This window comes from Bombus affinis, chromosome 18, assembly GCF_024516045.1.
Source record: "Bombus affinis isolate iyBomAffi1 chromosome 18, iyBomAffi1.2, whole genome shotgun sequence".
NCBI classification, from domain to species: Eukaryota; Metazoa; Arthropoda; class Insecta; order Hymenoptera; family Apidae; genus Bombus; species Bombus affinis.
In genome coordinates this window covers 510,482-522,798 of record NC_066361.1, presented here as the reverse complement: position 1 = coordinate 522,798, position 12,317 = coordinate 510,482, and the positions used below count along the sequence as shown (strand labels likewise).

Sequence of the window (12,317 nt, the reverse complement as noted above, 5' to 3'; positions counted from 1 at the left end):
TAAACGGATTCGCCGCGTCCTTATTTCAAATCGCGTAATTGTTCGCCGTATTCGTTAGATATTGAATTTCTACGTTGGATCTCAAAGTGTCATGTAAATTTGCATAACTTTCAATGGTTATGTTCCGAATACATTGCGCGGCTTTGCCAACTATTTTATCGACTTTAATCGCTTTCAATAGTGTAGTATCGTGAGGAAAAAGCCTGGTTAGAAACCGATCAAAACAATGTCGTCTGTCTTTCAGTCGTTAGTTTACATAGGGAAAAAAGCCTATGTGACTAAAGTCACCTAGTTCTTGCGAAGCGTTAACAGGACGGTTTGAATCTAAAAAAAGTTATTGGTCGAGAAGCGTTGGACGATTGTCGAGTTGCGGGAGTTACTAGCGTAGATGAAAGATCGAGTTGTTAGCGTTGCTCAGTTGCGAGAGTGGTCGAATTAGAATAAGATTGTTACATTTAGTTCCATATTAAACAATTATCGTTTTCTGTCTCATTAATATCTGTATAACTAATTTATTGTAATAAATTAAAAATTATAATTAGCATCAGAAAACATTTATACCTAAATTTTCCACGATACTACAATAGCAAATCTTTTTGTGAATAACGCATTCGCATAGCATATACTTCTTTTATGAAATTTTGTACTCCAACATCATGGTTAAAATTGGAATGTATTGAATTGCGTCTATTACTGATAACATAGTCTGATGTTGTGGTTCATTGTAATCTTGATATTTGTCATCACTTTCGCTTTCAGGATCAAATATCGTTTCGGGTGCCCTTGCTACAGGTACACGATCTCTATTTCTTGATTTCGCGGTTTCTTTTGTGGTGTTCGTTACAGGCTTGGAATCTTTGGTCATAACTGTGTAGTATCGGGGAAATTTAGGTATAAATTTTCCTGACACTATTTATAATTTATTTACAATAAATAAACTAAACAGATATTAATTAGACAGAAAACGGTGGTTGTTTAACTTGAACTAAACGCAACAATCTTATTTTACTTCAACCACTCTGGCAATTCGACAACGCTAACAACTCTACTCTTCGACTTCTCGACTAACTCTGACCCCTAGACTCACTCTTTGAACCCATATCGTCCCTCTCCTCTAGCGTTCTTTTTTTCCTTCCCTTAATCTCACCGTGCCAACGCTCCGCGAGAACTAGGTGACCTTAGTCACGTAGGCTTTTTTCCTATGTAAACTAACAACTGAAGGACAGACGACACTGTTTTGGTCGTTCTCTAGTCAGATCTTCTTTTTACGATACTACATAACTATTTCCTGACTTCCAATGCCTACCATCAATTTGGCAACTGTTTTTTTCTTTTTTTTTTTTTTAGCATTTCGATTTCTTCACTTGCTTGTTTAGTTAGTGTTTGGATTTGTTCTTGCATTTCGGCGGTAGTTCTCGCGTGAATTTCGCTCTGTTTCTGTATCGCGTCTAGTATTTGCTTTAGACTAATTTCGCCGTCTTTACTTGACGCTTTAGACATTTTTTCTTTTCTCCTCTTTTTTTCTCAAAAATTGTTACTTCGTCTGAGTCTTGATTGCCAAAGAATCAAGCTTTACCTTGATATCCGTAGAAATGGATCTTCCGTAGAATGTCCGTTATCAAGTTGCTTCAGATTCATAGATTGTGAGTTTGTCGTTGAGGATGACCTGTCACGACCGGCATACTTTGAACCCGATGGACCGATGATGGAGACAAAGATGTGGCGGCCTTGCGACAATGTATATCGCCGAAGTGCCTAAAGAGTCATCTATGTCCTAACGGTCCTTCCACCGAATGTTCTAGAAGCGTAGAAACGGTCACGTACGCCTACAGGGTAGTGGCGATAATGGGGGATGACAAACAAAGAAGAAACAGATGCCACCGAAAGTAAAAATATTGTAAGAGCCTCAGTCTCGAACGATCACGCCTAGAGCTCAGAAGTGTCTTATAAGTGTATAAACGAGGAAAAAACAAAGTTTTCTTCTTTCTTTTAAATTTCTTTTTATTTTACGCGACATACGCAGCACACAGCAGCAAGACGAATGAGATGGGTGAGAACGAAATAATGTGGCTATTAGATAGCGGTTGTACAGATCACATAATAAACGATGTCAATTATTTTGATAAATCTATCGACCTTAAGGAACCGGTAAATATATATTTAGGCGATAATAGATCGATAAAGGCAACAAAAATAGTTAAAAAATGTTAAAAGCTACAAAATGTTATAAGCTACTTTGAAGTATTTGGAAAACACAATAAAATAAATATGAGTAAAGTATTTTACGCGAAAGAAATGTCCGAAAATTTGATCAGTTTAGTAAATTAACAGATAATAAGAATACGGCTATTTGAAAAGGAAATATTGCAAAAGTAATAGATGAGGACAATAAACTTGCAGCTGCAGCGTTCAAAGAGAATGGAACATATAGAATGAAAAGTATATTGAAAGGGAAGGAGCACTTAGCAAACCGTGCCGAACGTAGTGGTATGAGTGAAAAGAAAAGATGGCATAAGATGCTAGGACACGTAAATTTTAAATACTTAAATATTTTGGGTAAAGAGCAGCTAGTGACTGGTATACCGAATGAATTTGAGAAGGAATTTTTGAAATGTAGGGTGTGTATAGAAAGTAAAATGCATAATTTACCATTCAAAAATAATCGAACCAAGGCTAGGGAGATAATGGAAATTATTTATACGGACGTGCGCGGTCCCTTTAAGACTACCGGATTCAATGAAGAGAAATATTTTATCTCATTTATCGATGATTATAGTAAAATAGCCAGAATTTATTGTATAAAATCAAAAGATGAGGTCTTTGATTGTTTCGTACAGTATGTAAATGAAGGCGCGAATTTAACGGGCAAGAGGTTAAAAATATTGAGATGTGATAAAGGAAAAGAGTACTTGAATAATCGAATTTATAAATTTGCTAGAGATAAAGGTATCAAAATAAATAATTGCCCAACCTACGTACATGAATTAAACGGGACAGCGGAAAGGTATAATAGAACAGTGATGGACATGGCGCGTTGCTTGTTAGCGGAAGCGAAAGTACTTAGAAGGTACTGGCCGGAAATAGTTTGTACAGCGATATACTTGAAAAATCGAATACTGGCAAATACTATAGAGAGAAAGACACCTTTTGAAATATTCTTCGGGAGAAAACCAAGTGTTGAAAATCTACATCTATATGGAGGTAAAGTTTTTGTAAGAAAACCAGAACAAAAAAGAGTTTCTAAATGGGATAAGAAGGCAGATATGGGAATTTTGTTAGAATATAGTGAAGTAGATGTTTGAAGTAGATGAAGTTGATGTTTGCATTGCTTCTGTTAAACTTAATTTTCTCAAATTAAATGTTTTATCACGTGTACTATTTTTCTTCTAAAGACTTCATTTATATTAATGATTACATTCAGCTTTTCATTAAAACTACTGAGATCAAATTATGAGAATGCAACGCAGCTTACGCAAGTTGCGTTAATAAATAGTCTCATTATAATTTCTAATGTTTTTGTGCGAACGGTTAACGATGTCCCGGAATTTTCGAGACTCCTAGCAGCTGAGTATGCCAGTATTCGATTTTTCAAAATGTAGAGTACATATATAAATCATGTAAAATATGACGTACTAAATATGCATTTAAATTTAGAAGAATTGCATAAAACAATTTAATTTATAGGCAGCTGGATGGTGCAACCGTTATAATATCCAATCCAAAAGAACAATTACAGCAAATGCTGGGAAGTCACGATGGTGTAGTTTAAAAGCAGCTATTATGAAAAAGGCTTATCTGCAAAGTGTTACTTGTGCCAGTATAATGTAAAACCGATGAGCACACTATAGGAATCACATAGGGTTCCTATTATACAGGTGTTAGGAAATTAAAGGGATGCCTCTTGAAACCGAAATAAAACGAAAATCAAGCATTAAAAAATTGCGTTTTCGTCTTTCCCTTTTAGACAATTAAAAAGTAGACAATTAAAAATCGGTCAAAATAATCCTGCACGAGAGAAAATCTTACGCAAACCAAAGGAGATTAGTCTAAGCAACGAGACGCACAGTGATCGTCAATTCAAACGATACATGGGCAGCAGCTTACCTCGTACAAGTCGTAGAAAAGACTATAATATTTACAGACGTATACTGTGTTTAACCCATCCGCGAGTTTACCAGGTGGGTTTCTTTCTCGCGTTGCAAGTTAGACAAATATGTCTGTGACATTGAATGCTGTCAGTAGGGCTACGAATTATTGTACGATGTCTGTAAATATCGATGTAGAGAAAGATTCGTGTAAGCGCTGCGTAGAACATGAATGTTTTTTTTTTTTTTGATGTATACATTTTTTGTCTAGATCGTTAATCTGTAACTGCGTGTAATCTTTAACTGTGTGCTTGTGCCACCGGCTCATGTGTCCCCCCTTCTCGCGCCACTTTGGAAGTTGCTCGGCGAAACTAAGGTACAAGGAGTCATTTAGTCGTCTCATTTCGTACCGATAACATGGATCACGTTGCGTCAGGTTTGTAACGTATTTTAACCTATTGGTGGCGTCGGTTCTTTATTACTGTCATTAATATATTTTTCGCATTATTCGTTACTATATTTTTTACTATCTAAGCAAGATTTCGCATGCGTTTTTATAGTATTATATTTTTAAGTATATTTAGTTGTGAACTTTTGAATTCTTGCAAATATTTTCAATTATTTATAATACGCGACTATACTGTATTAATAGAGTGTATATTTCATATTTTAGTAACGAACATTCACAATATAATTCTTGCAAATGATCGCAATGCATTCACGGTATTCGTAAACATTTGTTCGATACCGAGAAATATCTTATAATTTTAAACTAATAATTTTCATACGTATTCCAATTTCTCAATAATAATCTCTTCAGTGTGAAAAGAAAAGAAGCAGTACTCTCTAAATAAACGTTTGATAGAGAAAAGAAGAAGAACATCGAAACAATACTTCGCTTCTTTTCTGCTCTCCATCCCACCTCAACCATAAACAACTTTATTTTTAGGGAATAATTGTGACCGCGTGCAATGCGGTTTGTAGAGTCAGCATTTGCTCCGCAAAAATATTTTTCAATATTTTAAAATCAGAGTCGTTTTGATTCAATTCAATTAAATAATCACGCGCGAAAGTAATAAAATTTTATAAAAGAATTTTGTACGCGACATTAGGGTTCTTGTTCGCCGATTAATGATATTTTATGTTTTGTTATAGACATACCACAGCTTGGACTTCTTTGTCTTGTTTGGGAATGCTCCAACTGTGGCTCTCAAAAGCCAAGAATGTAAGTAACTTTACATATCATACTTGAATTATGTGTATTTTGTATATTTTGCTTTGAATAATATTGTTTAAGAAATACAATTTGATTGAAAATTTCATAGGTTAGGATTTTCTAAGATTATACTTCTATTAAAATAAGAAAAAGTGTTAAGGTCTTAATACCAAATTACAAAACAAATGAATAATATATTTAAAAAATCATTAGATTTCTGATTTCTAGATTTTAAACTTTTATATTAGAGTTCCAGTTTTTACATTTATAGATGTTTATTAGAATTTCAGTCTTTATTATTACTAAAGTTACGAATGTAATAAATTTCCATTTTTCATAATCTCCAACATTCCAAATAATCAGCGATCACTTATCGTGTTTTGTTTTGTAACAGATTTTTAACAACCTCCATTTCCACCATTGGATTTTCAACGGTTCCTGCCTGATGTTAGTCTTTCTAATGATATTTACTGTGATAGTGTAGTATCGATGGCAAAGTTTTCCGTTTCTCCGCTTCTAATGGTGAGTCTCATGCACTTTTGTCTCTCCTTTTTGTCACTCGATCATGTCGTAGGATGAAAGGTCCGAATCGGCACGAGTGACTGACTGGTCGTATTATGTAGAATTTTTTGCGAGCATATTGACCGCGGGTATTTTTTATACCCGTGAGTAGTAACATTTCATATCTTTATTTATTAATTCAGGATAGGTCTTCTTGCACATCGTGATTATAATAATTAGTTTTTTAATAATTAGTTTAAACATATAAATTTGAGAATATATTCGTGGTACTTACAAATATGTATAATAGTATTCGATATAAATATTTGCAAAAGGCAATGTAAATTCGACCAATCGCGGGGAGACGCAATCGCGAGGAAACACGTCAACGGGAGTCGTAAATTCCCGCTACGATTATAATAATCGACGCCGTGGGTAGATCGATCTCCTGATTTCCGTTAAGACAATAGGGGTGGTTGAAATAATATAACTCCGTGATTAACAGTGGTATAACTTATATATTTTCTCCAACAACTTCATATAATCACACAAACTAGTAACGTCGCTGAGTATGGGGATTGCCTTGATCTTGCTCAGATTCTGACTGCCAATCTGATAGATGAAGCCTCTCGTGTCGTAGTAGACGTATCGATTGATCAGATCCGACTTTGAGTGAATCGAATCAACAGAATTAACCGAATGACCGAATGAATAGACTTCGACCGCTTGACTTCGACTGTGTGACTTGAGTGACTTGAATTGACTGACTGATTCACTGGAATAGACTGACTCGTACTGACTCTTTGGGACTTACGGAGGAAGTCTCGGGATGTGAGTGGTTTTTGAACGAAGGAAGCTGATTCGTTGTTCGTACTTTCCGTTATGAACATGAGGACACGGATCCCCGTTACAATTGGCTCAGACGTTAACGGTTGAAGTTGGGAGATGGAAGCATCCTACCGGCAAGACTCGTGGGAAAATCCTGACATTTCCATTATACAAATGCCTGGTTTTCCCTAGCATACAATTAACAGTTTTTCCCGTCATAACTACCAGCTTACTCCGTAATTTTTAAGAACGTTCAATAAACCTAAGGACTTTTTTAAGTACCAGCTATAAATCGAAAATACTTGCAGGGTTCAAGGTTTCTGCAAGCTAATGAGAATCGGTTTATGGTGGGCCTTAGCTTTATTGAGGGTTCTCTAACGACGCTTGGGTCTTAAAGGTCAGACATTAAGGTACGTCGCGCGGACCTTTTCACGCGACGTAACATCCTCCCCCCGCTGAGAGGACCCCGATCAAAAGTCCATGGGTGGTATCAGGGGGAACTTTCGTCCGCGTTCTCCTCTGTTCGTGGTTTTCCGGGTTCCTCCGGTTCGGGTTGGCAGGGCAGTGGAATCAACCGTTTGACGCCGCGATCCAGGATACTCGTCGCTGTCTTCACCGTGGCTGTCCGTATAATTCCGTCGGCTCCTGGGTGGACCTTAATGACGCGGCCCAAGGGCCAATGCATAGATGGAACGTTATCTTCTCGGAGAATTACGATGGTGCCTTCACGAATGTCATGTTTGCCCTTGTACCATTTGCTACGGCTGGTTAATTCGTTGAGGTACTCTCGGTACCATCGACTCCAAAATTCCTGCTTAAGCTGATGGATACGTTGCCAACTAGATAACCGGCTTGGTTGGGTTGTCCTGAGATCTCGTTCCCGAATGTTTGTAAATGTGTCGTCTATCAAAAAATGTCCGGGAGTGAGGACCGGGAGATCATTAGGATCTGTAGAGATGGGAGTAAGTGAACGGGAATTCAACATCGCTTCGATCTCAATAACCAGAGTATTGAGATGCTCGAAGGTCAAGAGTTCCGTGCCAACGGCGCAAATAAGATGCCGTTTAAACGATTTCATCGCGGCTTCCCATAAACTGCCAAAATGTAGTGAATTCGGAGGGTGGAATGACCATTGTATCTGCCGGTCGGTGAGGAAGGTTTGCACTTTTTCTTGGTGGTCGTCGAATTGTAATAGGAGGTGAAATTCCTTTAACTCCCTGTTGGCTCCGACGTAGTTAGTGCCGTTGTCCGAAAGGATTATCGCACAATGTCCTCTTCGAGAGATAAACCGGCGGAGAGCGGCAAGGAATGCGTCGGTTGTCAGATCGCTCACTAATTCGATATGAACGGCTTTGGTAGCCAGGCATATGAATATGGCGACGTACACCTTTACCCTTCGGCGATTGTGATCCCTTCTCTCCTTGACATAGAACGGGCCGCAATAGTCGACCCCGATGTTCGTGAAGGGCCGCGACTCGGTGATACGTGATTCTGGCAGATCTCCCATCAGGTATTCTACTGGATTGGCTCGGCAACAACGGACGCACCTCTTGATGGTGCGTCATACTTGGCTTCGGCCGTCGACAGGCCTGTAGCGTTGTCTAACCGCATATAATGTGACCTGGGTCCCTGAATGATGGTTACGTCGATGCACCTGGTCAATGATGAGCTCAGTTACCGATGATTTCGGCAAAATGATTGGATATTTTTGATGCAACAGTATCGGGGAGTTATTGAGGCGTCCTCCGATTCGTAATATCCCTTCATTGTCGAGGAGAGGATTTAGACGTTGGAGTTTCCCTCCCACGGCCGTGTTCGGATTTTTCTGGAGTGTGCGAATCTCCTTCGAAAAATGAATGCTTTGTAAGAGTCGTAACAATTTATTTTCTGCCGAAGTGAGTTCATCTACGGTTAGGGATGCCACCCGCTTTAGCTTGTGTCTTTATCGAAGACAACGAGCGACGACTCTGATTAGTTTTGACCATGACAAATATTTTTCCAATATTGTATGATCGATGGGGTTCGCAACCAGGCAGGTTGATCCCTTTTGCTCAGGGACTTCGACCAACGGAAGTGGGTTCCATATCGGCCAATGTTCTTCGGTTTGCTGGAGCCACTCTGGTCCATTTTTCCAAATTGACGGATGCAGGAACTCCTTGGGCGTCTGACCTCGTGAGATGAGATCCACTGGATTATCGGCTGTAGACCCATGGCGCCAGTCGGAGATGTTGGTATTGGTTTGTACCTCTGCCACTCGGTTCGCCACAAATGTTTTCAACATATGCGGCGAGGACTTGTTCCACTGGATCACTATGGTGGAATCAGTCCAATATACGATTTGAGAGATCTTGATCGTTAAGGCCTTCTGGACTGATGAAATCAAGGAAGCCAGACGGCGTGCCCCGCTTAGTTCGAGTCGTGGAATGGTCAGCGTTTTGAATGGAGTGATCCCTGATTGATTCTTTGCGGTGAGCAAACGGGTTTGGATGGTGCTGTCGGAATTAACGGTACGGACACAAATGCAGGCTCCGTAAGCCTTCTCGCTGGCACCGCAAAAGCCGTGGAGTTTCATCCTAGTCGCTGCTGGTATTACAGTTTTTCGTGGAAACCGGACGTTGTTTATCAACGCTAACTGGGTGTAGTACCGGCTCCATTCCGTATGCAGATCCGCGGGAAATGATTCATCCCAGTTGGTTTTTAATGACCATACATGTTGCAAAATAATTTTTGCTCGAATGATTACTGGCGCTAGCAATCCTAATGGATCATAAATTCTGGCGATCACCGAACTTATTGATCGCTTTGTAACCCGTGGGAGATCAGCTAGGGTATCGACCGAATAAAGGCTTGCGTCAACCTGGGAATCCCAAAAAACCCCGAGGGTTTTTAGGGTCTGAGACTCACCTAATTGTAACTTCCGGCATTTGTCTTGTTCGGATAGCCCCCTCAGTATGTCCGAATCGTTGGAAGCCCATCCTCTAATATTGAAGCCGCCTGATTGCAGAAGGTCGGTGAGCTCCTTTCTGATCGACAGTACCTCTTCCTTCGTATCGGCTCCGGTGAGGGCGTCATCTGCCAATTGTTTGAGACACCGTAGGGCCAAGTGTGGAGCGGCTGATAATCCAACCGTCGCTTTATTAAGTTGATTCGGTGTTGATTAAGGCGTCGATTTCACCGTTGGAATTGTGCCACAGAATTTGCTGATATTTCCTATCTTCTGGGCGTATCAATATCTGGCGATACATTTTTTCAATATCGCCAGTTAGAACATATTAGTGAGACCGGAATCTAAGTAGAATTTCGAATAGATCCTCCTGCAACTTTGGTCCGGTGAGCAAAGTATCGTTTAGTGATATTCCAGTGTTTCTTGACGCTGATCCATCGAACACAACCCGGAGCTTAGTGGTGTCGCTTGATTCCTTGATCACGCCGTGATGTGGCAGATGATACTCGTGGTTAGCGGGGTGATCAGGGTCGATCTTCGTCATGTGACCCAAGTCTACGTATTCTTGGATCACATTACTGTACCCGATTTCGTGAAAGTTATCGCGTTGAAATCGGCGGTGGAGTGATGCGAGTCGTTTTATCGCTAGTGCCTTGGATGATCCAAGGGATGACAGCTGGTTGTTAAAGGGGAGGGCGACGATGTATCGTCCTTCGCTGGTGCGTCGGACGTGATCTCGGAAGTGTTCTTCGTATCGTTGCTTTGCCTCAGAGAGGTGTTGAATCGGGGGTCCTTCGTCGATTACCCAAAACCGCGCGAGATCAGCTTGCAGAGCCGTTGTGGAGACGTGGAATGCATTTGTCGCGATTTGGTAAGTTGGATTCCCCCCATTACCCAGCCGAATCAGGTTTTCTGTAAACGCAGCTCCGGCTCGTCTGGTTGCGTCAGATTAATCTGTCCGACGCACATCGACGCAAGTGTCGTACTTGAGCTCAGTAAGACATCGATCGGACCTGGCACATGAAATCGTGGGTCGGCCAGCTTGATATTCTTTGGTATCTCCAATGTCGAGCGATCGATGTGTTGACTTGGGATCAGGGTCGAGATAGCCAGGATGACGAGGAACGTTATTGTACGTTCATAGGTGCCGTCGGTGGATGTGATCGTAGCCGTTATGTATAGCCTTGCCGTCGTCGTTAAAGTATCGAGAAACCTGAGGTGATTAGGTAGTGATTAGTTTCCACAAACACCAGAGTATACCTAACTACGTAATTTATTAGAATATACCCAATGCGTACACTAGTCGTACAATACACTTGTTGTCTCGGTTCGCGGTCACTAATAGATCGGCGCAAAGAAGTATCGCTTAATTGCTGCTGCTCGTGTCTCTCGATAACTAAGGATGCCTCGCTACCCTGTTCGCTATATCTATATGCGTCGGAGTTGACGACAGGCGTTGGGATTTGAATTTTGAAGATGTTCTCGAAACATCCCAACGGACGCTGAGCTCTCGACCTTGTTTACAATTGTTGGCTTTTCGAGTAGCTGACTCGAGGGCCTATGATCACGGCAAAAACGACGGATTTGGATTAACGATCGGTAAACGCCTAAGGTTGTCGGATCTATAACAAACTCGTCTTTCGGTAAACACGATTTCTTGTGTATCGGATTCACTGGGCGAAAACCGTTATGGATTTTACCGACGAGTACCGCTACAGTACCCCCCTGCCAGTGTTAACGTTTCTTCTTTTTATGTCGGTTTACTTATGTTAGCGGGGGTGCCCTTGCTAACTGCTTAATTCAAACCCGCTTGAAAGCGGTCAGGAAAACGAACTCTCCTGCCCGAACGCGTGGTGTAATGGGTTCTTGCGTCTCTGTCGCTTTGTTGCGCCTGCTCGCTGCTTTGCGATCGGAAGATTTTCCTAGGTACAAACACGTCGTGGGTATCTGCGGTCCTTTCCAGGTGCTCGATATCTTCCGACACGATGAAGGCGGGTTTTAGGCGATCTACGGAGACTTTCACGCTTTTGTCCTTCACCCGTATGGTAAAGGTCTTCTCCCCACGCTGTACATCCTGATAGGGGCCATCGTACGGTGGTTGCAGTGGGCCTCCGATTGCATCGTGACGTACGAAAACGTACGGCGGCGTTTCTAAATCGCGGAACATTAACGTTTTCTTTTCGCCGTGTAGTGAAGTCGGAAGAGGTCTAATCTCGCTCATTCGCTCTCGCAGACGGTTTGCGAATTCCGCGTTGGCCGGTTGTTTTGCTGGTACAAAAAATTCTGCTGGCAATCGTATGCCCGTGCCGGCAATCATTTCGGCTGCCGTTGCGCTCAGGTCTTCCTTGATAGCGGTTCTAATGCCTAGAAGAACTATGGGAAGGCTTTCAACTCAGTTGCTCGAATTGTGGCATTTGATTGCGGCCTTAAGCTGCCGGTGGAAGCGCTCTACCATCGCGTTGGATGCGGGGTGATAGGCTGTGTTACACAAATGCTTAATGCCGAGCATCCGGCATAGTTCTTTGAAAAGATTGGATTCCAATTGGAGTCCTTGATCGGTTGTTATTTTTGCTGGGACGCCAAAACGCGCTATCCATGTGGAGAGAAGAGCCGAGGCAACGATCGTTGCTTCCATATCTGTGATTGGAATCGCTTCGGGCCAACGTGAAAAACGGTCGATACATGTTAGACAATATCGGTAGCCTTGTGAATATTGCATGACGATAATGTCTAAATGTATATG

The 12,317-nt window shown here is 41.2% G+C and overlaps 1 protein-coding gene and 1 long non-coding RNA gene across 2 annotated transcripts; one reads left to right on the top strand and one right to left on the bottom strand.

Annotated features, from left to right (window-relative positions):
• Positions 1 to 4,236: 4,236 nt before the first annotated feature.
• LOC126926715 (uncharacterized) lies at positions 4,237 to 6,592 on the top strand. The gene is made up of 3 exons (XR_007714806.1): positions 4,237 to 4,521; positions 5,241 to 5,310; positions 5,696 to 6,592. It is a non-coding gene; the product is annotated as an uncharacterized LOC126926715 (long non-coding RNA).
• A 528-nt stretch (positions 6,593 to 7,120) lies between these two features.
• Positions 7,121 to 8,137, bottom strand: LOC126926580 (uncharacterized). Its single transcript, XM_050742947.1, has one exon. The coding sequence runs from the start codon at positions 8,135 to 8,137 to the stop codon at positions 7,121 to 7,123; it is 1,017 nt and encodes a 338-aa protein (XP_050598904.1).
• Between the last annotated feature and the right edge of the window lie 4,180 nt (positions 8,138 to 12,317).